Below are 27,869 nucleotides of genomic sequence, written 5' to 3' on the forward strand. Positions count from 1 at the left end.
TCGTTAGCGATTTGCGCTCATCGCGGGGTCCCTACTCGCTAAGTATGTTAACCGAGATAACGTCCGTCTCGTCATATCAGTTTGATATAATGGCTAACGGCGCGATTATAAGACGAGAGAGAGAGAGAGAGAGAGAGAGAGAGAGAGAGAGAGAGAGAGAGAGAGAGAGAGAGAGAGAGAGAGAGAGAGAACTGGACAAATAAGGGGTGCGCAATATTTTTGCTCAAGGGATTTCTCCCTCGAAAGAGAGAATCCCTTCTAGATCCTTTCCTATTTTCGCAAAATGCCAATCCTGTAGCAAGCGAATGTCCCGCTCGTGGCGAGACAGTAATTCGTCGATACCTCTATCTCGTAACAATTTTGCGAAACTCCGCCGCTACAACGGGTCCCGGGCGGTGAGCGACGAATGAAAGATGGCCGGCAAATTTTATCTATTATCCCGAAACGTCTCCCCTTATCCTGCTTTATAAATCGGGAAGAATCCCCGAGCCCAGGGGAAGAGAAATTTCCGGGGTAATATTGGAACGTGAGCGAGAGCGGTAGGTTCGGCATTCGATCAAGGCTGGGCTCGTGTCTTCGCTATCACGCGTTAATCGCACTTCGGCATGTCATCGGCAATGTTAATTCGTGCTTACTTAGCGGCGATCCTTGTCGCTGCTAATTCACTTTGTGTCGACCAAGAAGAGGGGAGGGAGAGGGAGATGGTCTCTACTCGTCTCGACGTAGCGGACTTGAGACGTGCGTGTCACCCTTGAAGCAATCTCCATTCCCAGATGCATTCCCAGGTGCGAGTTTACGAACTTGCAGGTACACGTATCCGAGCAATCGTCTCGGTAGTTCCGTTGAAGTTTGTTATTAACTTACGGTAAAAGGATCCATGGGTGTGTGTGTGTGAAATTGTAACTTGCTTTAGGCAACGAGCGAAAAACGACTCCGCGTAACAATGCCAGATATTCGATGCCGATCTTATTTCGTGGATTCAACGACTTATGTTCCGCGCGCGGTATCGACAAGTGCACCCGCATCGATCCGCTCCGATGACGTACGCGATTTAAATAATTAGATCACGATTGCGAGATACATTGCGCGCACAGGATACACTCTATAAGCGCGGTTTCTGCGAAAATTCAGTTGGTTCACGTAGCGCGCGCGACGCATCGGCAAAAGCCGAGTCAATAGAATTGCAACGTAACATCGTCAGGTCACTGTTGGCCAAGCCAAAATTACGTTCTTGCTTTGCTCGTGCTGTGCCCTACGGTATCCGCATGGCGAATAATTAAACAAGCAGAGAAAGGGAGGGGGAACAGAGAGAGAGAGAGAGAGAGAGAGAGAGAGGGAGAGGGAGAGGAAACAAACCAAGCCGATACATTTGGGGATTGTCTGAAATATTTAGACTTGGTTTGCGGCAGTGCGCCAGTGCCATCCGTTGCTGAAATTACTACTTGCTAGAATCCCAAGACGCTCTCCGACGAAAAATGGGGTACCGGATTGCGAGAATCGAGAGATCAAAGAAGGCGAAAATCGTTCATAAGCAGAGCTTTCGAAAGTCGAGAGCTAAGATTTAGAACTTTCCCCGGGACACGTTTACGTTGCATTTGCAAAATTTGTTGGATTCTACATAGGAGACGCTTAACCGAATCGATAATGTTTCTTTATTGTATTTTCTTAGGGGTATTTTCTTTTCTTGTTTGCGATGCATCATTTATTTACGGCGCCACGATACTCGCGCTCGTCCTGTTTGCTCTTCGTAGAAAACATTTAGGAGTAAAAAAGAAAGATGGCGGGGCGCACGCGCCGCGGGGGAAGGGATGGGGCTGAAGAATAAAGTTCACAGTTTCTTCCTGTTCTTTTGTGAGTCTCGAGTAGGTTTCTTCCCACGCATTCCTCGCCACTCGACTTTTAAAGCGCAGACGAGCGGCGCGAATTATCTCATTTTCCGTAGGAGTCGTTAATCTATAATACGACACGTAGATCGGCGATATTATGAGATGGTGCAAACTGCAGACTCTTAATTAGCATTTGTAGATTCCCGCGGTTCGCCAGGCGCGATTTTACCGCCGCGTCTTTCAACGGAATATAAACGGTGACGATTGTGTAACGTTGATTGTAAGATTGACAGCCCTCGGAGTAGCGGCACTTATAGGACATTACGTGCTTCTGCAAAACTAAACGAGAATGTCACCGCGGCCGACATACCGCCGCTTGGTTCGCCGCTCAGGCTGGCCCACTCGTCGACTCTATCTCCTTTATTCGTCCTTTACCGCCGATTTTATATCTCGCCTCCTCCCGTCCCGTTATATTAATACGATCTCAATTTAATTATCTTCGCAGATATCTATCCGCGCTTTCGCCGTCAGGTTGCCGCCTCATATTTCGCTGCTTTACGCGCGCGACGTTGTCCCAGTTTCTGAGCCGACCCGGTATTAACGCGAGATATATCGTCGCGTGTTGAACAAAAAGCGCCGTCGATGTTATTCGTCGGTGTCTGTCTTTGTTCCGCGATAATATTTTATGTAAACGCAGAGGCGCTCTCTCTCTCTCTCTCTCTCTCTCTCTCTCTCTCTCTCTCTCTCTCTCCCCCCCCCTCTCTCTCTACAGAGGCGTTTTATCTCCCTGCCGCGCGTTAAAAAATTTTTTAAAACAGTATGAAAATAGAGTCGATCGCGGCGCACTGGCTGTACCTGATGTATTTGAAGAGATCCGCGCAATATTTTATTTAATAATGACGTATCTCGTGGATCAGTTTTCATCATAGCGATGCTCAAATATCACATGTCGGGCTCTCATCAATCCCTCATTGACGGACCCCGCGTTTTTCAAGCCAAGTGTAAAGCTGAAATATATAGATCGGCTTTTTTTTTTTTTTTTTTACTTGATTACTACAACGGACGCTGCGCTGCGCGGCGCATAGTTGGAGAACAAGTCTATCGGTGTGCATCCTTGTAGCGAGCGGTATCGGAAAATGTTGCGAAAGCAGCGGCGTAACGTACTGCGAGCGGTGAATAATAAAAATAGTTGATAGTCATAAGCTATGATGTTATGCCGGCGCGCACACCGGTATTCAGTCCTCCGATAGTTTTCGCTGGACGGCGGAAAACTAAGTTGCCAAGTCGCAGTGTGTTTACGGGCCTTCATTTATCGCCGTGTGTATATAACAGGTTACCGCTCTCCAACGTGTCACACTTTCTTTCCGTTACGTTTTATCGTTGCATGCATTTTTTACGCGTCTGGCAAAATTCTTTCATCGCTCGTCTTTCCCTGTTCCTTGTACTGTCCGCCAGAGGGTGCCGAGTTTCGAAAATAGCGTTGTGGGCAAAATGCACAGAGGCCTGAGTCGAAATTTTGCTACTATTTTGACACTTTTGAGGATAACTCACACCTATTTAGCTGATCTATACACCTACATAGACCAGCAATAACCTACTTTCCTGACATTATATTTTTTTCTCCTCCCCCTTGAATCTTTAATTCTAAAAATTTACTTTAGCCCCTACTTAAAAGGACCTACTTTAATACTAAATTGGCAAAAGTAGAAATTTCCGACATTATCAGTTTTAAAATAGGAGTAAATTTTGTACTTGCAGTTCGACCTCTTTTACTGTCTTAGGTCGTACTAGAGACCCTGTAATCAGAGACTGGCCATAAGAGTTCGTCAAACTCCCGCAAGTGAGAGAGAAACATAGGCTATCTCACTCTTTGGCAATCGTAAAATCGTAGAAGAGTGAGATAGTCTATGTTTCTCACTCACTCGCAGAAATTTGACGAAGTCTGATGGCCAGTCTCTGATTACAGGGACTCTAGGTTCCACTATGTAATAGAATTAACGGTCCAACATAGGGTGAAAATTTCGACTCGAGGGGGACAAAGAGCATTTTCAGGAATAAGATGAAAAGGATAGAAAGAAAAGCGAAGACGCGCACTTTAGTATCTTTGTTATTTTTTTGCGGTCTTACAAGTACAAGTGTTGCCTCTTTTTGACAATTATTTTTATAGACAATGTGAAACAATATTGAAAACGAACGACGGGGCAATACCGCGTCAAAGTAACTCCGACGTCACTCCCGGTTCTGGTCGCTAATAGTTCTCGGTTTCGAGAACTTGAAGTTTCTCAACGTCTCCCGCTCCGTCCCGTATCCTCCGCGACACGGGAGCGTAATTTCACTTTGAAACGTTCGCAAACAAGTTTACCGACTCTCAAGGGTCGCTAATGTCTATATATTCGACGCAAGATGCGCTTTAATCGCACTATATTAATCGCTCGCCGGGTAATTACGTCTCGGGTTTTTTCAATGGCGCTTTTATCTCGCATAACTCGACGCGCTCTGAAAGAGTGTCGCATGCGACGTTACGTAATTCGCGGCCCAGAAAACTATCCGCTAATTCGTTCTTGCCTAGTTTCCCCTAGGACGCCCCTCTCTATATCTAATTTGGATCTACTTTTGGTTTCAGTATGCGGCGACATTCACGGACAGTTCTACGACCTGATGAAATTATTCGAGGTGGGCGGTCCACCCTCCTCGACCAAGTATCTCTTCCTCGGCGATTATGTTGACAGGGGTTATTTCAGTATCGAGGTGAGTACGCGGAAAGAAGCACATTGTAGACAATCGTCTGCGCCGTTTCTGACCACTGAATCGCCAGGGCGGATATTACATCGCTAATTAAGAGTTACGGGGAGCAATTAAGAATTAATTGTATCTATATACGCGTTAGCGTGGCGGTACATACAAATAGCGCAAACGTAAATGAACATTTATGCCTCTGACTGCCGGCGAGAAAGCTTTATCTCCGGAATTTGTGCGGAAGCACTCAATCATCGGATTCTGTAATTAGCGCATGTCCTAATTAATTAGTTATTAAATCGTCGGCTCGCTCACCCGCTTATCCAGCTTAAGAGAAAGTGCAAAATCGTTAATTCTCTTAGAGGCTTGCTTTGATACCATCCGATTGTTGCAAGTGCTCCGACACACTCGCACGTAGATTATTAAAATTGTAAATCAACAACTTTACAAACTTTTTGAAGAATCTCCGGTTTCTACGGGCGAACGGACAATTGCAAATTACATTGAATATAGAGAACAGTCCTCTATTATGAGATAGGATTCTAATGAGATAGCAGGTTTTTAATGTCCAAAATTCAATCACGAATCTCTTTTCGCAACGATTACACGATCCAACAATCAATTTCTCACTAAACAAATTTCACTCCAAGGGCAATAAATTCATGGTAGAACCAACGGATGATGCCTATTAATAAAGGACTATCCTCTATCAATCGCTGTGGTTTCCCGAATCGAAATTTTGGCCTTACGTTGAACCTTTAATTCTATTATGTAGTAGAACCCAAGACAGTAAAAGAGGTCGAACTGCAACTACAAAATTTACTCTTACTTAAAAGCTAATAGTGTCGGAAATTTCTGCCAATTTGGCATTAAAGTGGGTCCTTTTAAGTAGGGGTTAAAGTAAATTTTTGGAATTAAAGATTCAAGGGAGGAGTAAAAAAATATAATGTCACCAAAGTAGGTTATTGCTGGTCTATGTAGGTGTATAGATCAGCTAAGTAGGTGTAAATTATCCTTAAAAGTGTCAAAACGGTACTAAAATTTCGACTCGGATTACCTCGCGACAGCTCATTCTTGATAATCCGGAGAATATAATTTTCGACACGTCAACCAACGATGTCGCGCAGAAGAGCAACATTTCGCTCGCTTTATTGACTCCTAAAGCTCGATCTTTCGTCGGATGCCGTTTCACTTAAATGTAACGAGCAGATACCTCCGTTGGAATAGACACGCCGCGGACTTTTTCGAATCTCTATTTTGAGTATTGGGAAAGCAGTAGTCAAGAGAGAAAGGCTCCAGCACGTACAATACATTTGTTACCCGGAAGTATTGCGCTCGGAAGTATTCTCCCGAATGTAATTTCGAGGCATGCGCGAATAATCAACTTTGATCCGACACGAGTAGTCTATTTTGCGAGATAAAATTTCGTCACGGGCGAGTACGCTTCATGTCGAGCATAATGCAATATTCCGTCGCGCCACTAGGAACAAGAAAATGCGCGAGAGGAGACCCGAAGTAGCGGAAGCGGCATCTTGAGTGCCCCCCCCTCTCTCTCTCTCTCTCTCTTTCCTCTCCCCTCCCCTCCGCGACGCTCTCGCGTCTCGGGGAATTTTTACGCTGTAAAGTAACGAACAATTTCCTTTCGCGAATTCCGGAAAGCTGGGGAGAGACTACAAAGTTTTAGTGCGCGATCGTCCTAAACCGCACGATACACAAGATGCAATTTCGCTGCGACGACGCGTAGATATCTCGAACGGGATGCAATTTCGGGATTCTATTTTTGGAGGAAGTCGATGGTATTACAAGTTCAACATTGATCGTACAGGCTCTTATATATTTTAAAGACCTCGTGTCTCTCGATACTTATTCGTCTCCTGTAATCCGCTCGGAATAACAATTCGCAGCTCCGAGATAATTTTTATTCGCAATCTCGCTCTATTGATTTATTAGACGAAACGCGGCCGACATTCGCGAGATATAATTTCTAACTTGTCCCGAAAACCACCGTGATTTCGCCGCAACAACCTCCACCGTGTGCAGAAATTTACGGAAGAAATAGGGGACAATCCAATATTGTACGTGGTGTTACACGTGGCGCGCTGCGTAGCCGAGATTTAAATATATTCTCCGCGAAGTACATTTCGCAAGACAGCGCGCGGGCAAGATGGCTCCTTTTAAGAAAATCTCTTGATATATTCCGCGGCTGCCGTTATTCAGATCGAGATGCGTCTTCGTGGATTCTCTGAATAATGCAAGGCGCAGCATGTTGTCGTTGCGAAGCGCGCACGGACGCCGTCAGATTTATGACGCACGCGAACGAATGTCGACGGTCCAAAGCCGTACGCGACTTGCTGTTTCCAATCAAACTGATGGACCGAACATAATAGAATCTTTTAAGATCGACTATATATTCACAAACAGACATAAAGTAATATCGCCGCGGTAATATAGTCTCGCACGAGAGCGTTCCTCGCGTTCCTTCGAGTCGGCTGTACCCGAGTCGGAGAGCTTTATTATAATAAATATTAGTAACGTTAATTAATTACTGCCCTGCGTTTCCCTCGCTCTTTTCATCAACTTGATCCCCCGAGAGAAGGGAAAATAAATCTCTCGTTTTTGTTTCTTTTTTGTACAATTTTCAGAGACTGTAGAGCTTTTATTTTCTTCGTTCGCGGAACTAACGCGGGATTTCTCGCGGCGGTGCCGGCGATACTCCCCTTCTCGGAGGATAATTTTGCCGTGCGAGCGGTTGCGGATTCGATCTATTTACGACTGTGGTACGGGGGAGCCGATCTATCCACGAGAGACACGGGAGATGGAGCGTAGCACTCCCTCTCTCCCGCTCCCTCCCTCTCTCTTTCTCTTTCTCTCCGCCTTTCTCCTCATTTTACGGCGCGATATTCGAGAGCGGGGAATATCTCGCGGAGAAAATGGACCGCCTTCGCGTCCGCTGGTAAATGGTATTATAAATCGGCCGGAGCCGCGTGCGCCCCAAGCATGAAAGGGGTTTCTGTCGCGCGACTGCTCGCACTCTCGGAGGATGCTCGATCCTTCAAGGATGCTCCGTTCGATGGCTCGCGCGCGGAGAAAGGACTCGTTCCGCGTTTTAAGAGGATATGTCAGCGGTGCACGGGTACGCAATTGCGCGACGCGAATGCACAGATACCGTATAATATGTAGATCCCTGCACGCGAGCGTGTGTTTATGCGCGGCACACGCGCGGCAGCGATACGTTAAATCTCCGTGAGCTCGATGTCCCGCCTCCCATGTCTCCTCTAGTGACAAATCCGCAGTCTTTTCTTTGACGTTCGCTCCCGATCATCCCGGTAGATGCCGGGAGATGGATACAAAGGTAAAAGCCGAGCTTAAAGGGAAGACACGGACCGCTCGCGAGAGCAGATTCCATCCGCCATGATCGTTCGTTTGAAAATCTTATTCCGCGTGCTCTCGAAAATCTTCTCGTCCTCGCGCTGCGGGGAAGTTCCCTCCGAATTCTCCTGAATAATTTCTGGCGCTTGTAAAAAGGCAACACGATTGTGAAGATCGAAAGGATCGGATGCGAAAGCGGATCAAGTATTATTGAGTTAAGAACTCGATGCACTCCTTCGATTTAATTACAATTTTCTACCACATGTATTCCATCTTACATCACATCTTGTCTTGACAGTGTGTAAACGATATATAGACTGTCAATAATTGCTCATTTAACAAGGGGTCGCTTTATTGTGTCGAGAGTCTCGAGTGATATTGAAGGGGCAAGGAATCGATATCAAAATTCTTATTTGAGAAGATCCTTGAAAGAATCGCCAAGAAATTATGAAAACATCCAGAAATGTTTACGGGGATAAAGCAGCGTGTTTCCAAGTGGTACAAATCTTTGTTAAGTTGGGAAAAGAAGTTTCAATCGGCATCCTGACTGGTATTTCAATTGAAGAGTTTCAAGAGTATTTCTCAGCGGGAACATCGTTGGAATATAAACGCAAAGGGATTCTCTGCCCTGAAGAAGATATTAATTTGGACGAATGAACTGCACGAGAACGCTCGAACAAAAAAAAATAGACGAAAGTTGTAATCTCGCGTACGAACTTGAGCCACGTGTGCGTTTCGCGCGATCGCCGGGCGTGGAGAGAACGATAACCGATGCGGCCGGGCACCGGCGCGCTCCGAACGCGAGCGAGCCGCGGCAGAATCCGAAGGACGAGCGCGTTATTTCGTTACAATGCCAATGAGGGCCCTCGCGTGTAATTATAGCGGCCGGGGCAAGGCGAGAGCGAGGCAGCCGCTCCGTTGGCTTCGCAAAGGGACGGTGGCGGAAGGGCCGCGGGACGGCGCGAGGGGTGGACGACGGTAGACAGTCGATCGGGTCAGCGGGGAGAAAATAATTGACCTCGAAAGTCTAAGAAAAAAAATTGCCGGCGCCCTGGCTTTTACGGGTAGACGGGCGCGAGAAATCCTCTCTCTCCCTCCATCCCCCCCCTCTCTCTCTCTCTTATAGTAATATTTGCTCTCACGCTTTAGGAGACTTGTCCTAGAGCGTGTAATAAATAATGATTCTGAATCTCTCTCTCTCTCTCCCTCCCCCTCTCTCTTTTATAGTAGCTTTTGCTGTCACACTTTAGGGGACTTGTCCTAGAGCGTGTAATAAATAATGATTCTGATTCTCTCTCTCCCACCCCTCTCTCTCTCTCTCTCTCTCTCTCATTCTTATAGTAATTTTTGCTCTCACGCTTTAGAGGACTTATCCTAGAGCGTGTAATAAATAATGATTCTGATTCTTTCTCTCTCTCATCACCGCGGCGCGCGGATTCTGTGAGACGCGCAGCGGGTGCGGGAGATAAATATCCTATGTAACCAAACGTGTGACATTTCTTTTCCCCTGTCCCACCGAGGTGAGCCGCGGCGCGATGTCGGCAGTCCCACGCTATCGATTTGATGCACAAAGGTTAAACGTTCCGGTCCAGCGGTTTCAATCGCAATCACATCTGTTTCACCTTACGTAAGACCACGGTGCTGGAATATTTTTCAACTTTTTTTTTCTCGGAGATTTCTCCTCTCTCTTTTTTTCACCCCTACGGTCTGCAATCGCGAAAGACCGAGCGGGGCTTCCCGGCCATCCTTTCCTCGCTGGATTGGGCGAAGATTAACTTTTTAAAGGGGAAAAATCGATTCCAGGATGAATAATAATGTTGCATTAATTTACATTTTCCCTTTAAGTGCGCACGGGATGTGTCCTCGTCGGAAAGAAGCGCTTTCTTCGAACCCTGCGGATTCTTCGGCCATTTTTTACTCGATCTCGAAAATTATGACGGAATACCAATAAGTTTCTTTTATAAACTTAAAGACGTAATCGTTTTAAAATTAATCATTCGAGCTGCTGATAGATAATAAAAATCTATCCTGCGGACAGTTTCAGGATTATTTCATTGTGACGTTAGTTCAAGATGTAGCGTCCGAAATGTCTGACGTTGAAAACTTTGAAAATTGCACGAAGGAAAATTGGATCCCGTGAAATTCTCGATCCGGTCGAAATTGGTAAAAAAAAATGCGCGGATTACCGTAAGCGCGTTTGATGCGACGCACGTTGCATACCGATGGCATCAAGACGTGCAGGTTGTTCGGGATCGAATTGTCCGCGGCGCGAGAAAATTGTCAACGAACACGCGGCGTCTGTAAAGGCTTTAATCCGCATTGTTCGTGCGCAATTAAGCCTGTTTAAAACTGCCGCGTCAGCCGTGATTATTAAACAGCCGCGGACAACGAATACGGGACAAATGCCGGCCGCATAAAAGGTCCGACGGGATCGCGCCCTGCCCCTTCCCGTCGCCGTCCGAAGCCGTGTTGAAGCTAATGGAGTCGTCATTACGGCCGCCACATTCGGGCGAGCGAGCTAATTAGCGCGGACACAAAATTCGTGCGAAATCCGCCGGTCCGTTCGTTAGCAACGGCCATTGCCAATTTAATGCGGGTCAGTGGTCCGTGTATTACAATGAATAATATTAATTAGTGATGCACTCGCGCGTAACGCACCTCGCCCCGATACCAGCCGAATTCCGACGATCGCAATCGCACCGGCAAAGGGAAGTTCGAAATTCGCGGCTTTAATTCCGCGATCACAATCGACAGGCAATCTGTAGTTGATATCTTGATACCTGTATCGTTTGTACCTTTGTTATTTCGCAACACGTATTGTTAATAACGTCTCATATTTTCCTCCCCCACGGTGTTTAAAGTTTCGTAACGATTTATTACCTCCGTTATTATTTCCTCCCGAGTTTCGCCGAGCAATTATCGCGCTCGCTAAATAATTTTCACCCCGCGTACAGTACGCGGTACAGTCCCGCGCAACTACGCAGTACGTTTTTATCGCGTGCGCGAAACGCAAGCCAAGTGCAAGTCACGGCTTTCGCCACCCGATTCATTTTTGCGGGATGAAAGAGAGAGAGAGAGATAGAATCGCCGGTAAGAGATTTCCGTTGCCAAAATATTCACCTTTAAGCGCTTGGCATTCGGGATTATTAATGGCATCGTTGTCATTGAGCGAGAGAACGAGAGAGAGGGAGGAAGGGAAGCTGCGACTTCGGTCCGTCTCTCTCCGGCCGACGCGCCGATTAATAGCGCGTTAAATTACGGGGAGAATCTCGCGAGGTCCGGATGCATTCTGCGATGCAATCTGCCGGCAGCGCGTCGCTCGAATTCACGTCGACGCGCAGGTTTCTGCAATTAAAGCGGAGGAATGCCGATCGGTCCGGGGGATCTTCGAGCGATTGGAGACTAACGAATTGTTTCGATTTAATTGAAGGATCGCGATATTGTCGGCGCAGCACAATCACAGGCTAGTTTGAACGTTTGTGTCTTTGACGACCGTCCCCCCGTCTCTCCTCCGTCGAGCATCCTTCGTCGTGTAAGCGGACGTTGTCATAGACTCGTTGGATATTACTGATTGTTTATCGAGAGTGCCCTGGCGTTTCGGTCTATTAATAACTTATTGACCATTCAATTCTTTTACGATTAAAAGACGATTCTGACATTAGACATTAACGCCCCATTCAGGGCGCGCACATGTGCTGCAAAAATATTTATTTCGAGAGACGTATTACGTCAATTATATAAAAATATATACGTATCTAGTCCGTATCTAAAGGTTACGAAACGGCACCGGCGTTACGATTACATGGTGAATTACCTGGCTGACGCCTACACTGTTCGTTTTTGTTTCAGTGCGTATTGTACCTGTGGGCGCTGAAACTGTGCCATCCCACCACACTCTTCCTCCTCAGAGGTAACCACGAGTGCCGTCATCTCACGGAATACTTCACGTTTAAGCAGGAATGTAAGTAATTCCCCCTTTGGGACGTCAAGTCCTTCTCACGTTCATAATTGCAATTTTCAAAAGTATATAAACGCGCGGTTTTGCAGCCTGCGCGGGTGACCGGGTCTTTCTTGTTCCTTAAAAAATTCGCGGGCAAGAATGGCGGCCCCTCTCGCGCCGCCCTTCCTCTCTCCGATCTCGAAATATTCATTTCCGGCGCCGCGCCGTGTTGAATCTTTCACGTCGCGCGTCTCTTCGTTTTTCGCAGCCAGCGCTTTTGTTTCGCGCCGTAATAAGGAATTATTTCCCGTTTAATAATTCGCAACTCGGATTAAGTCCCCCGCCACGTTAGTTACGGCAGGGTGTTGCCTCGTAAGGCGAATTAGCGGAGCGGCGCGGTGAAATTTATGCTGCTCATCTACATCCGCGAACTTCGGTATGCCCGGCACAGGCGCGTGTGTGCTGTAATTAGGGTCTAAACAATGTAGCTTTTATATGAGAAAAAAACGGAGAGGTGAGAATAAAAATTGTAAGACACGGCCGTTCGCGCGGGTTTCGAAGACAAAACGTGTTCAACGAATGAAACGTAGCGCGAGGATAATTCGCAGACCCGTCTCTCGCGTCTAAAAATGTTGACATGTCGCGCTGCTTATTAATACGCGGTTAAAACAAACGCTATCCTCACGCATAAATGTTAGACGCTAAATTTAGATGCGCGCGGACGTAGGCACACATTGTTTTATAGAACGTTGCGCAAACATAATATCGGGGATACGTCTGACCTAATTAACGGAATTCGCGATGAAGCTAATTTATTGTATATTGTTGTTTTTTTTTACATGTTTTATGCGGCCCTATATCTCGCCAGTCTATAAATACACCGTCGCGTGACAATATCATTCTAAATAGTTAATTATTCCGCAATTTGTATTCCACGTTACCTATATTTTTTTTTCTGCCCCACATACGCCTGGAGGATTATCCCGTCTGAATAAGTGAAAATTGGAGGAAATGGGTCATGAAAATTCTCTGGAACTAATAGGGGATACGCCGCACGCTTGCGCCGCGCGTAATGACACTAACGTTATAGAAAAAGAAAAAAAAAGCCGCAATAACCGGGACTCGATCGTAACGATAACTCGTGTTGCGTGTGCAGTATCGACCTTGTGACCCGCGCGTGTCCTCTCGGTCTTTCGATCACGTGTATGTAGCCCGCGTCGGATAAGTTACGGGATCGTAAACCGCCGGACATCGCAGCGCGTTATATTTGCCGAACAGACAGGATTACTCGCAATTCTCCCTCTCTCTCGCTCTCTCTCTCTCTGTCTATCTCATTGTCTCGCTTAAGTTCAAGTTTGTTCGCAACCGGCGAGCTTACCGGGATTACATTAATCGCGGGAGTTTACGTTACGTGGGTCCTGCCCACACCCTGGCGCGCGATACGCGCGCGGACACCAGAAAATCCAGATTTGCGGCGTGTTGAACGTCGGACGCAGCTGCTCGTCTCACATCCGTCCGTTTGCGTTTACGCGCGCCGGTCGGATGTGATCGCGACGTGCGAAAAAATCGCGCGATACCCTTGGTCGAGACGCGCGTATCCCCCGACGATTCGCTCGCCGCGCGGAAATGTCGGGCCGACGTCCGCGCCCGCGTCGTCACGCGAGGAGAAGCCGCGCCGTGCATTACGGCCTCGCGCGAGGCTGCCCGTTCCCGTCGCTCGCATCGTAAATGTTACAACGACGCGACCGAGGAAACCGTGAGACGGAGAGAGCGGGGGCGCCTCGCAAATACTCGCAGGTTGACCTAGTATCGGACAATTTTCCGCGATCGATACACTTTTCCGCGAGACGCCGCCGGCTTCTGCCGCGCGCTGCGAGTTCCCGAGCTGTGCGTCGCGAGGGATGCGACGACGGGCCCGGGGAGCGGGTACTTTTTCCGCCCGGTAGCCTGGCTACTTAATGCATCGGCGATTCATTGCGGAAAAGACATCGACAGTCGTTTACCTTTAGAAACCGAGAGACAATGCACCCAGAAAAAAGATTTAAAAGTCGAAAATGAAAAAAGTCGAAATAGACGCGTAGACAACATCTTTATACTCTTATTGCGACAAATATTATCATATGCCTCGGTGGTCGAATTGGTGAGACACCCGTCTACTGTGGGAAAAAAAGAGCAACTCATTTTGGGGCCCACAATTAGTAATCGAATTATTTGGATTGTTCGTAACTCTACTCTGAAAAAAAATTTTTACCGTTTTTTTGTAGTTAATATTTATAATTTCGCCATAACGCTCTTCGCTGCCGCGAGGCGGCGATTGCACGTTGCACTTTCTCGTATTTAAAAATCAACCAATAGCAGTATATAAGAAGTGGCGAGAAATCAGATCTAACAGTTGTGGCAAATGAAATCAATTTGATCTCTGCTGGTAAAGCGTTGAGAACCTAAATTCTAAGATACTTGGAACACCTAATGTAATATTCCTTTTAATATTTTTATATAAAATATATGATGAAATATAAAAAAGGTACAATGCACACATTAGACGTGTATAATTACATACACAGCTTTGTATTATAATGTACATATATCATACATTTTATTATATAATATATTTTTAATACATATGGATAATATATGAAAAGTTCCAATTTATTGGTATTACATTTATAGTAGTAGTATATATTTCTTATAACGCATATACGAGTAATATAAAACAAATGTATCCTTTCTACTTTTCTTTATACATAATGAAATATATATTTTTTCGTGGGGGCACTGACGTTGTTAATTATCGCTGGCGACATTAAAGAATTTTTATTAGTTAAAAAAGATTTGTTAGTTAGATTTAGTTAGTTTATAGCGAATCAGGTTGGTTGCACTAGTGCGCACTGAGTGCACACTAATTGTAAGCCTTGTTTCCAATCAATTCTTACATTTAAAGGTCATCTTAAATATCTCTTGCGATATTTCTTATCCAGAAAGTGGTCTGTACAACGTTTACACGGATCATTTTTTTACTAAATGCTCTTTGAACATGTAGGTATTTAAGACAAAGCAGACACTTAGTGTGCACTCAGTGCGCACCAGTGCAAGTAACCGAATTCGCTATTGGGCAATGAGATACGTTAAAGTCATATTTCTTTGAGGCCCAGTTTTTCATGTTCTCGTTAACCAGAAAAAAAAATCCACTGAGTTTATATTCACTTCTACCGAAACATTTGCTAGATTTGAAGAAATAGAATCTGAATTCTCTTAGAAATTCCAGTCTCGATCGAATAGAATTTTGGTTACGGTAGAGAAACGGTTTCTTCGAAATTCAATGAAAGTCTAGTAAGGCGAATATTCGAAGAAAATGTGTTTGATTCCGAACAAAAATCCTTCTCTCGGTCTTGTACACATGTATATCGCGTTTCACCGGCGACCTATTAATATCTTTCCAAGTATCCGCCCGATGCCCCGACGATAGTTCGATCACGAGCGTCGGACGTAAATTCGTATAGCGCTCTTAAACCGGCTCTAAGAACGTTTTACGTGTTATTAAACGTTTTACGCCGTCTCATTGTGTCTCGCCGCTCTCGCGTCCCACCCCCCGCCGCCTTCGTACTCCACCCTCTATTATGGCGAGCGAAAGAGCCCGAAACGTCGAGGGGGGACGCGGCGGGCTCGCTCGCGTCGCACTTTCGCGCGCCCTCGTGCCCGGGGTCCATTTTCGTGCCCGGGGCCTCGTTTTTAAAGAACAGTTCTAATTTCCTCCTACATCCCAGGACCGACGTACCAGAACGCCATTTCCGCCCGCGATATTAAGCGAAATGCGAGGCCACCCCCGCCTCCTCTCCCGCCCCTGGGGGACGGGGCTCGCCCTCGACAAAAAATCGCTCGCTCGCGCACGCACCGTGACCCCGATTCCGTCGCGCGCGTTTAATAACCGCGATAACCGCGAAAATCCCCCCCCCCCCGTGCGCGTGCACGGTGCCAGCCGGCGCTTTAATCATCCGTTTTAACGGAGCTTTCGCCGCGTGCATTTATTGGCGAACGGATGCCCCGCGGAGAGGGGTTGGGCACGGGGGGCGCCCCCGCTCTCGCGCATATCCGCGTCTCTCCGCGTTTTCTTCCTTTTTCGCTGACCGCCTATTTACACGCGGCCTAGTTACCCTGCGGCGCTGTTACGTTCACGTGCCGGCCGATCGAGAAAATTGCGATTATCTCCTGCAGCCCCCCCCCCCCCCTTCTTTCGAGCTTTTCCTCGCGATACGAAGTCGCGATAGCACGCTCGCGCGAGAACGGGGAGTAGCTAAATTCTCTTTTTCTTTTCTTTTCTTCTCACCCCCCCCCTTCCCCCCTCTTTCAAAAGGCAACGGAAATTCAAGCCCGAGAGCCGATAACTCGCCGCGAGTATCGCGCGCGTTTATTTAAACTAAGGTAACCGCGGCGCATTGTGGATTACAACGGCGCGGAGACTTCCCCCGTCCCGTTATCGCGTCTTATCCAAAACGCGGGGTGTAATATTGCAAAAAATGCGGCGGACCGCGATAAAACGTGTATCGCGCGACCCCACGCCGCCCGCACGTTTTTCCCTGACGCTCCGCCGCGCGCACATTTTTCTGCCAATTCGGGTAACAATGACGCGAGAAAAATGTAACGCGCTTAACCGTGACGTATAGAGAAGTTCGATACCGGTTCTATCAAGATAAATGCGCGGCTGCTCCTCGCCGCCGTATATCTCGTCCACCCCAAATATATCATTTTTACCACACCGTGTCTGGCGTTAATATACGGCGATGCATCCCGCGTGAAAATCTTAAGCCAACGGCACACGGTACTATTTTTCCTACTGGATCGCTTACGAGAGCCAATCAGGATGCAGAGTTTTAGATCGGGTGACTTCAAGCTAAACCCCCGATTGTCTCCCGTAAGCAATCCAGTAGGAAAAATAGTATCGCGTGCCGTTGGCTTTAGGCTGAATACGGCCACGGGGTTCCAAACGGCTTCTTCCCGCAAACTTGTTGAGAATCTTGTGCCTCTTAGTACTTGAACGTTACATTTTATTCCGTTCTTTATATCTTTAAGTTTAATCGCCACGGGGACGAACTTTATTTCGCGTATCTTCGTTGCGGAGCGCGATGCTATTTGCGATTGTCTCGCAGCCGCGCCTCATCTGGCTCCGTCCCGCGATCCGCGACGCTGGAGACTAACGATCGCACTTCCTGAAGGTCGGCACGTCGGAGCTCGAGCTCGAGAAACGCATTATTCCGAGCGATCTTGTCGCTCGCGCGCCTCTCGCGCAAGAAGCCGGGACGCGGTGGCCGCGCGCCAAGTTCGGCGCGGCGTGTCGTTTCGAAACGGACCACGTTGCCAAAAACGACCGTTTGTCCGCGAGCGCGCGATTAATTCGCCGGCGAATTCGCCAAAATCGTCATTTTTGTCGCGTTACGCGGGGTGCGGACCGCGTGACAGTCGTATAAAACGGGAATGCTGTGCCGCGAAACTCGATCGTCGTCGCACGCCCTTGCGAGTGTGTCACAAGTTGGGGCTTGAGCAGAACGGCTGCCTTTTTCCTCTAGCGAGGGCATTCCGTAGAATCTTGTTTGAGCATTATTCATGCAGAAATAGACTTATGATAATGAAAGACCCGATTATCACGAGGTGGGACGTATACGTCCCGCTGCCCCGCAAAGGGTTGAGAAGAATTTTACCCGAGAAATAGATCGGATTTGAAACGAGCAACATTTACTCTCAATCGCTGACAATTAATCCCAATCGAGTGTCTACATATTTACAACGAGTTCATACTTTTCTTGTTGTCCATCTTGCCGGCTTAATTGCGACGCTGTACTCGACGAGTTTAGACATCTCAACGGTGTCCTTCTTTATCTCCCTCGTTTAATAATCTCGAGACATGAGAGCCACGCCGAGAGCCCGTCCTTGGCGCGATATTACGGACGTCCGCCTCGCAATACTTCAATCCGCAACCCCCAAAGAGGCTCCCACGTCCACCAGCCGGCCGTTCATTTGCGAGATCCCGTCAAGGTCCTCGAGTGGCAACCCCGTGCGACGATCCGTTTAGCTTCACCGCCGACAAATCTTTATCCTGTCGAGATTACTCCGCTTTATTGGTAGGAAATCCTTTTCGCGCGTCACCTCGTACGGCGATTCGACGATCCTCCGTCTATGTAGTAAATACAGGCTGTTTTACGTCAATTTCCGAGGTCGCGCTTAATGGGGAAACGTGTCAGAAACAGAGAGCGATGGCTCGAGGAGAGCTTCTCACGAAATCCTTCCGAGAGTTAAAGTTTTACAATTTTCATGTGAAGCAGCGTCATACGAGTTAGTTATAAAAGTAATCAGAACTTGGAATCGACGAAAAAAAAGAGGGAGGAGGAGAGATAGAAAACGGTACGCCGGGCTTCGCCCCTACCCGTAGGACTGGTCCGTTTTACTCCAGAAGTGAGACAACGCTTAACCCGCTCCGACTTATCTGCGGGCGGAGAAGCGGGTTTGTCGCTCGCGCGCGAGCTGTCGGTTGCACGCGGCGGCGGGAAAGTTGCGGGAGAGACGGAGAGACGCGCCGCGAAATTTCGGGAACACAGAACAGGCGTGGACCGAATCCTTCGTTATCCCAGATAGTATCCATTATTCTGCGAGGACCGCGGGGGCGCGACGTAAAATAGAGCCCCCCGTGTGTCCGCCATCCCTCTTACGGCTCGTTCACGGGACGGTCCACGGCTGTGCGCGTTTCGTCTCGCTTGTCAGGCTTTTTTCTCACGGCTCCCTCGCGTCGCCTTTATTTCCCTCCCCAGCTCGGTCTTTTCGGCCCAATGGCGAATTAGACGTGTCGGCGCCGATTCCCCCGCGTGTTCCCCGTCCCCGTTCCCGCCTCGTAAGGGACGCGCCCGCATAAAGGTGGCCGAGATCGGGCCCCCGGCGCATTCGCACGGTCGTCGTAACGCCATAACGCTGATAGGAACGAAATCCCTCCGTCGGACTCCAAGGACCAAGTGCCGCGATCCGTCGTTTTAATCTTGGATCGCCCGCCTTTTTCTGCTTTCAGGTAAAATAAAATACTCGGAGAGAGTGTACGACGCGTGCATGGATGCCTTCGACTGTTTGCCGCTCGCAGCCCTTATGAACCAACAGTTCCTCTGCGTGCACGGCGGCCTGTCGCCGGAAATTCACAATTTAGAAGACATTCGCAAAGTAAGTACTTTTCTCTCTCTGTGCGCCCTCCGGTCATTTGCCTGCTCGTGTCGCGATCTTCCCGAACAACATTTTTGTCGTCCTCTCGACCGGTGACCGTGTCTCGTCGGACGCGCGGTGACTCCCTCCGTTTAAAGCCGAATCCGAAGGGCTGCCTCGTGGAGGGAGGCCGGACACTCTTCTGTGGTTTGTCATCCCCCCCCCCCCGAAACGGAAGACGATCGAATAAAAACCAACGGGACTTCTCGTCGGATTTGAACTCGGATCTTCACGTCGTTAGAGCTACGCGCAACTCTTTGCGCCACGGTCGCACTTTAATATGCCGCGTTAAAGCGTTAATAAATCCGTGACCGCAAAGTCCCGTTGTCGCGTAAAATTAACATATCGCGTAAAATATGAGCGATCACCCCGGAGAGGAGATCGTCGGAGAACTTCTCATTGATATTTATTTCTCTCGGTGCCCCCTGTATTTCTGATCTCGACTTTCCCCGGACAATTTTCGCGGAAGACCTCCGAGCGTGACGGTGTTCGGTCAATTTAAACTTATCGAGATCGCTTTTTCGCTGTTTGACTTTTCGCGAACTTCCGTCGGGTGAGGCAAGTCACGAGGGCCATCTGGGACGGCGTCGCGTCTTAATGAGGCGCGATCGTTGGTAATTGCGTTTACCCCTCGCCGCCCCAGGCCCTCCGCCGGGCAGGGGAGGGGGTGGATTAGCCTTGATATTATTTCTCGCAATCGTGCCGAGGCCAATCGCTCGCGGAGAGAAAGAGGGAGAGAAAGAGAAAGAGTCCAATGACACTCCGCCGCGCCGGAAGCGAACCAGGGAGAGCACCGACGTGCTGCCACCTGCTCTATCGATCCGTCCACCTACGCCTTTTACCTTCCTGCATTGCGTGCGGCACACACGGGCGTGCGTGTGCGGTGCACGCGCGTCGTCCCGATCGCGCGCGTCCGCGAGTAGCTCGTCGCCCCGGCGCGCTCTCTCGCCGATCCCGCGGATAAACGATAAGACGAGACGTCCCCCGCGGAATGGGACGCGTTAAATATAGCCGCGGTGCGATCTTCCGGACGCGTCTCGGGGGCGACGGCAGCTCCAATTGTTCTCCGCGCTCTCAGGGCCGCTCCCCCTTGACGCGCTCGATCGCCGCAATTGTATGCCATTAGCGCGACTTTCATCGCGCCGGCGGGATCGATCGACGGGGAATTGTCTCAACGGTTTGTCTTGGCCGCTCGGCGTTTACCGTCGCGGACGCAACGCGTTTGGAATGCCCGACGGATACTCGGCGAAAATCGACGCCGGGTAAAGAACCCGATCGGCCGCCCCGTATCTCGTCGCGCTACGCTAAAGCGGCGATAAACGGAGAAGTAGATTCGCTTCTTTCGAGATCTCTTCGTGCCGCGCCGCGCGAGCCCCCGGGTCTTATCCGGGACTTGAACGCCGCGCGCGGCCCCGTCCGTCCCCGGGAACCCCCTGGCCTTTCCGCGCTTCCGCGTATCGCGTTTCGCGCTCTGGCAATCGAAATTTCCGAGTGACACCTCGCATTCCCCCGGCTATCGACATCCCCGCGGCCCCGCGCCCGACACGCCCGAGAGACAACGCGAGAGACCGGGAAGCGACCGGGGCGCTTCGCTCTCTCGTGTTTCGTCGCGCTCGTAAAAATCCGCGCTATTTTCATATTATCGAAGCCGGATCTCTCTCGCCCGTTCGCACGGGCAGCGTCCCGTTGAGCTTCCTCGCCGCACAGCTGCCCGGGGATCTCGTCTCGTTTCGGGGCGTTCCGCTTTTATGCTCGCGATACCCACCCTCGTAAAGATACACGGCGTTCCGGGAGATAACGGTCGAGCGAGAGGGAGAGAGAAACGGACAGGTCCGCGTGAAAGAACGCGGCGATCTCACTTAACGATCGACGGATCTCTCGCGTATCGCCCCGGCGTCTCCCGCGGCTTAATTAAGCGAAACGACGACGCGCGCGATTACAATAATGCGCCGCTGTAAAAGAAAGGAAGAAACGACGTGGATTAATCCCGCCGACTACTCCGGCAATTTGCAGCGTGACATGTTCGGAATAAAAATTCTCTCGGCGGAAACGCGAGACCTCGACTCTATCGCGAACCGGGTATAATGAGGGATATCGCGCGGGCGTAAATCGCGACTGCGAGATCGCGCGGGTAGCTCCGTCCGCCGGCGTTCAATTAGGATAATCCAGTTTCTTCCGGGGGGATAAACCGGGAAATGGATCGCGCAATTATTGTCGTCGAACCGCCAACGTGATCGGAAACGCCTCGAAAGGCGGCAATAAATACGTCTCGCTCGCCGAGCGAAGTTTCTCCCCCCCCCCCCCGAGGATTTATCGCCGTTATATAAGTTGTAATCGCGGTCCCGCCGCGATCCCGCCCCGTCGCCGGGCGGAATTTCGAGCGCCCGCGTGTTTTATTTCCGAGCGCATTTTATCGCCGGCGTTTCAGGACGTTTGATATGGAAATCGACGGCCCCGGTCGGACGATATCGCGGGTCCTTTGAGAGCAAGAGCCCGTAAAACGTGACCATACGCGCTCCGCACCTTGGAAAAGCTCCTCGGCGACGCTTTAACCTCCTTTCCGCTCCGCGCTATCCGAGTAATCGTTCTGAATCTTTGATCGTGACTCGCACGCACGAGGCGTCTCGAGGCGAGAACGGAGTCTCTCTCTCTCTCTCTCTCTCTCTCTCTCTCTCTCTCTCTCTCTCTCTCTCTCTCTCTCTCTCTCATAGTAATTTTTGCTCTCACGCTTTAGGGAACTTGTCCTAAAGCGTGTAATAAATAATTATTCTAATATTCTCTCTCTCTCTCTGTCTCTGTCTCTCCCTCGTGTCTCGAGACACTCGCGTTGCAACGTGCGCGAAGTTTTAGGATATTCGTTTGTTAACCTTCCTCGCGGGAACAGTAAGTAAATCACGGGCGTATTTTTAGAGAGTAGCACGCATCTAGTTTCAAAGAACGTTAAATCACGACGGTGTGTGTTTTGCGTAAACGTCGCGAGTTGTTAAAATCCCGCGAAATCACGACGGAGCGACGCGCGCGGCAGTCTCGTCGACGGCGCGATTTCATCTTAAGACGAAAAGAAAAAGGGGAAACGACGACGACTCTCGTATATGCGCGTGGCGCGTTCTCTTCGGGAGGAAGGGGGGGGGAGGGAAGGAAATCGGGGTGCGAAGGGTCAATCGTTAACGACTCGAAGGATCCGCTGAAATGAACATCGCGAAACGATCGGCGTTAATCTCAGGAATCGCGCGAGGGTAGTAGATCTGCATTAAAGCCGTCCAATTTCGTATCGGTCGTGGCGCATTAGCTCCGTTTAATTTATGGGACGCGGGGGAAGGGAGGGAGGAATAGGGATCGTGCAGGGCGGCGCGTGCATTTTATCGGCTGAAAACTTGCGATTTATGCGATCGTGTTCCGGGAGGGGGAGGGGGAGGAGAAGGAGGAGGGGGGAGGGAGGGTCCGCTTTAAATAGCGGGCTCGCTCGTGCTATCGCGCCGCTATTAAGTTAATCGCCCTGCACGCCTCGCATGCGCGCGTATGCACGTGTATGCGTGTCGCGGCGCGCGCGAGCCCCGGGTTTTAACGAGAGCAATAATAACAAACGGCGCGGGAGCAAAAAGAGAGCCGGGCGGAGAGACACGAAGAAACGCCTTGGCAATCTTGAAACGCATCGACCCGGCAAAGAGCCCGTTTTCCTCGCGAGGTTGTTCTCTTGGCGGGAAAAAGGGGGGAAATTGAGAAAATCGCATCGCGAAGTTTCCACTTTAATCTTCAATCAGAAACGCAATTAGTGTGTATGTATATAAGCGCCAGGCACATTTATGTAACGTAGGGTAAGTGCCCTCTAATGTGAAAGGATTTTCTCGGGTATAAAAAGGAAGGGTAACAAGGATAAAACGCGTATCTTCCATTGAGTCGTGTTATATGAATGCGCGAAGCACTGGAATGCTTTCTCGCTGTCTAAGTGGGATATTACTTGTAAATCAAAATATTTGTTTCATTTAGAAGCTATGCGCGGTGAGAGTTTTCGCTTAAAATTTATCCTGAAAATTATGCGATCGTGGGACAACGTGGCATTTTGATGAACTTTATGAGAATTTTGGAAATTTTACTATACATTTTACTAGTAAGATGTATACTAAATATAATGGTAAAATGTGTATTTTGAATGGTAAAATTTGTATGGTAAAATTTCAAAAAGGTTATACACACGTTTTAATAACAATTACTGATTTTGTTCGATCGAACATACTGGTACAATAAAAGAGATACAAACACCCGAGCGATTCAGCTTGGCTTGTAAAAATGAAGAACAGCGTAATAAGTCTCTAACTTGTAATAGGATTTCGAAAAGCGTATTTGGATTTTATTTTTCTCCGGGGTTCGGGTACGCGTCACAAAAGATATATCCGTGCCTACAGCCACTGACAATGCTTTTAGGGCCGCAACAGCTCTCTTTCCTTTATAGTGTTATGCTAACAATGACGATGATTTTCATTTGTTTGTTATTTCTGCGCATATCCTTAGTGAAATTTCCATAAAACTCAAAAGAGCTGTATCGCTGCAATTTTTTTCCTCCATCATCGCCGCACATCCAGTCTATATCGGGGCGTTTCATCCCACATCGCTTCCGGTTGGATTATAAAATTGTAAATCACGTTTATAGAAATCCGTAACTGCATAATTTTCTGCTATTCATCGCACGGACGCCGGTAGACAAACATGAAGCCACTCACGCATACGCCACACGCACACGCGGGTCGTGAGATACAAATCGTTCTACAAACTACGTTCCATAAATATTTAAAAACTGATACGAGTAGTTGTTTACTTCCGCGACGGAAGGTATTCACGATTCCGCGCGCCGCTCCGATCGCGACGTAAACGAGCCGCGTGACATGCTTCCGCGTTGAAAAAGCCGCTCCGATCGAACGTAGATGGACAGCAGCATATCTGGCAATTAATAATCTCGCTCAAGGCTTCCCCTCGCTCGCCTGCACTTCCGCTCCGAGGGGAATCTACGCGAGAGATGGAAAGGAGGAACAAAGGGCCATCGTGCAACGAGCGTCGACAATCCTCTAACGATCGTCTCCGGCTTCGCGGCTTTGCCGAAATTCTCAGAAACCGCGGAAAAAGTGACGTGTGCCCAGTGACGAAAGATTTTAGGGATCCAGTTGTGTTAATAGCATTAACAAAGAAAAGTCCCCTATTATAGAATAAGCTCCTAATATGAGATGGCAGGGTTTTTGCCATAGACATAACATCTAGACCGAGCATTGAGCGGTGGGAGTAGAGGTTCACGTAGAGGAGCACAAACTCTGTTTTGTACTATTTCGTTCTCTCTCGTTTGCATGCGACTGAGAAAGAACGAAATAGCATGAAACAGAGTTTGTCCTTTTCTATGTGAACATCTACCGCCACTGCGCAAATTAAGGCAAACGCTTTGGTTTTTGCTAAATTAATAAGCATCGTCTATTGGTTTAATCGTTAATTTATTGCCTTTGGGGTGAAATCTGTTCAGTGGAAAATTCATCGTTAGATCGCGTAATCGTTGTAAATAAAGATTTGTGATTAAATTTTGATGTTGAATACCTGCTATATCGTATTAGAAGCCCATCTCATAATAGAGGACTTCGCTGATGCAAACAAATGTCTTTGTGCCTCGATATAAGCTGTTGGGCGCGTCCCATAGATTCTTATTTGTATTTCCCCGCAGAATAATTAGCGCAGAGAGCGGAGTCCCTAAAATAATTTCGAAGCGTCCTGCGAAACAAAAACGGCACTGGAGAGAGAAACGCGGAGGAGAGCTGTATCTACTCTCCCAGATTACAAGCTATTTCTCGAGGGAGATCGCGCGATAGTTAACCCACTTCTTGCCCGTCCTTGTCCCATGATCGCCCGGCTTCTTTTCCGACGTGAACAATCGCGGAAAACGAGGCCGTGGATACAGCGAGGAGGAAAATCAAAGTGAAACCGAAGAAATCTTCGGCTCCCTCCCCGGTTCAACGTTTATCGCGACTCGGTTGCGCTATCACGAGCGCCCCCGCCGACTTCCCTGGTTTCCCGAAATCGGAAAACGATCGGAAGTCGGTAATTGCAAGGGCAAATGCGTCCGCGGATAGCTTTCGTTTTTCACGGAGAAGGGGTTTTGGGGCCATCTCTCGTGCACGTCACTTCGGACACGTTTGTCCTCGATTGCGCAACATTTACAGACAGTGAGAACGCATAATGATGTCACGCTCGTACACCCACAGAAAAAATTTCCGGATCCAATGCTATTACACTTGAATGTATCATAAAATAGGATCGATATCGCCAAGCACATTTATTATAGAGAAAGGAATATTTTAATCGTAAATGAAAAATTCTAAAATCTAGATTAAAATGATAGTATATGGTGCCAACTTGGTGCGTTGTAAGATGGAGGGAAAATTTATTCTAAACGCAAGAATATATAAACTCGCATTTATACAAGTTACTCTTGTTTCAATATAGTAAGTCATTCTTTTTTAATTCGGTAGAGGGGAATGAGATTTAGTGATTTTATTTGGATATTGTCTTAGTTTTATACTAAATGAGATTGCGAGAAATATAAATGCGTCACGAATATTTATTTTTCTTTTAACAGAATATTAACTTGAGGATTGGGAAGATTTCATTAATTTGAAATGGAAAATTTAAAAAGTAACTGTACACCCAGAGAAAAAATTTCCGGATCCAATGCTATTACATTTCAATGTATCATAAAAAAATAGGATCGATATACCGCCAATCATATTTATTATAGAGAAAGGAATATTTTTAATGAAAAATTCTAAAATCTAGAATAAAATGATAGTACGTATCGTCTTTTGTGGAATATCGTGATGCCAAAATGGAGGGAAAATGTATTCTAAACGCAAGAATATATAAACTTACATTTATATAAATTACTCTCGTCTCCATATAGTAAGTCAATCTTTTTTAATTCGGTAGAGGAGAATAAGAATTATTGATCTTATCTGGATATTGTCTTAGTTTTGTACTAAATAAGATTGTGAAAAAAAATACTTTTTGTCTCGATAACAGAAGTCCTTTCTGAGGGTGTAAATAACATAATACGACCAGTGGGCAAATGATAAATAAATCTTTTTTCGTCGATTTTTCCTTTTATTCGCCGCGTTACGCAGTTCGTATTACAGAGCATGTTAATTCATAAAATCGTAGAGTACAGTGAGCAAAGAGACACGGGTCACCATGCAGTATGCAATAGATACTTTTCCTCCTCCCCCCCCCCCCCAGGTCTGCTCCTCCGTTATACATTATTCCGTGTGTCCCGGCGTATAAAGGCGTGTTTTGCGAGCATCGGTATAGCGATATGAATACCAAATGACATAGCGGAACAACACGGCGGCTTCTCGTAATTCCTTTCTCGCCGTATCTACACGCCGTGACGGTCGCAAAAACCGTGCCGCTAAGCCCCACGAGTGTTCGGCCGGCGCGGCGGAGCCTGGGATCCATCTCGCCAGTGGTGGGATCAACGTCTGGACGGGCGAAGTTTTATATAATCCGCCGTAAGGCGATCGCGCCCGGGATCGGACTTGCTGGCGAACTTGCCGCCCTTAATTATGCATCGTTAAGGTATTTACCGTCGTGTCAGCCGTCCCGCAAGTCCCGCTCGTACGCTTTGGTTATTTTATATCGCAGCTGCGAGTTAAATTGCCAACGCGATATACTCGCGGGCGATACGCTTCGAGCGCGCGAGTGACCAAACTGACGTCGAAAATGTCGATCGAGGCAAAGTTTTGATTTAACGTTTGGATAAATAAAACTCATCGCTACGGGGTTTTTTTTATGCCGCGGCGAAATGATGCGTAAAACGTTTTAGCTCACAATCCCTCGTCGACCGCCGATTGAAACGGACGGATTGCACGCGTGCGAAACGACGCTTTAACGCGATTTCAGTTCAGCCCTTTAGAGGATCCCTCAGCAATCGGTCCTATCCTGGTATTATTTTGTGCATAAAAGCTAATAAAAATAAGCGCAGAAACTATATTTGACCGCGTCGGTAAAAGAGATGACTGAGGGATCCTGAACGCCTCGGTTATTGTCTCCCCGCGAGAAAGGCGCGCGCGCGCGAGGGTTTTATCAGGAAACGTTGAACCGTCCGACCCGCCAGGATCACGGCCGCTAATTATTTCCGTTAATTAGTATAACAACCGCGCGTGACGACTTCATTAACCCCGTTCGCGGTTCGGCCGTCTGAATGGACTGCATTAATGCATTATGCCATGCTCTTTTCTGTTCACCCCCGCAAGTTTCTTTTCTTTCATTCCTCGCGGCCGTCACCTTTGTGCGCCGAGACTCGGCACAAAGGCGACAATTGTTCGTTTCCTCGCCGCGGCAGAGTTTTTTCTTCGGCGGGTGCACAAAGAACGGCGCGCGCGCGACTCGCCTTGAAATTCTCAATGACAAGCGCCGCTGCGTCTCCCGCTATCAGCGCCGGGATATTCCGCGTGTATGACTAACGAGCCAAACTTGGAGTAACTTTCGAAGCTCCCCGTGGGATACGGCGATTATGCCCCAAGTACTCCGGGTGTCGCTCCGAGAGAGACCCGACGAGGTACGCGCGCGCAATCGCGCGTAATCACGTAATCGCATTATCGCCGGCATCCCGGTCCCCGCGCGTGCCGGATCAAAAATCACGCGGGCGGGAGAAGGGGAGTTTATATTCCTTAGCTGAGCCGCGGCTCGTTCTCGAAATGAACATCCGCGATCTCTCTCCCTCTCTCCCTCCCTCCCTC

At 48.3% G+C, this 27,869-nt stretch overlaps 1 protein-coding gene across 5 annotated transcripts in view; it reads left to right on the top strand.

Annotated features, from left to right (window-relative positions):
- The window catches only part of LOC105568189 (serine/threonine-protein phosphatase 2B catalytic subunit 2-like), a 133,883-nt gene that overhangs the window by 74,702 nt on the left and 31,312 nt on the right, over positions 1–27,869 (top strand). For all 5 annotated transcript variants that reach the window (XM_012023644.1, XM_012023642.1, XM_012023643.1 and 2 more), the window contains exons 4-6: positions 4,450–4,574; positions 11,781–11,892; positions 18,920–19,065. In XM_012023644.1, coding sequence (XP_011879034.1) covers positions 4,450–4,574; positions 11,781–11,892; positions 18,920–19,065 — 383 coding nt within the window. The remainder of the gene's footprint in view (positions 1–4,449; positions 4,575–11,780; positions 11,893–18,919; positions 19,066–27,869) is intronic.

The sequence above is a fragment of the Vollenhovia emeryi genome, unplaced genomic scaffold (assembly GCF_000949405.1).
Source record: "Vollenhovia emeryi isolate VEMERY1.0 unplaced genomic scaffold, V.emery_V1.0 DF939131.1, whole genome shotgun sequence".
Lineage (NCBI taxonomy): Eukaryota > Metazoa > Arthropoda > Insecta > Hymenoptera > Formicidae > Vollenhovia > Vollenhovia emeryi.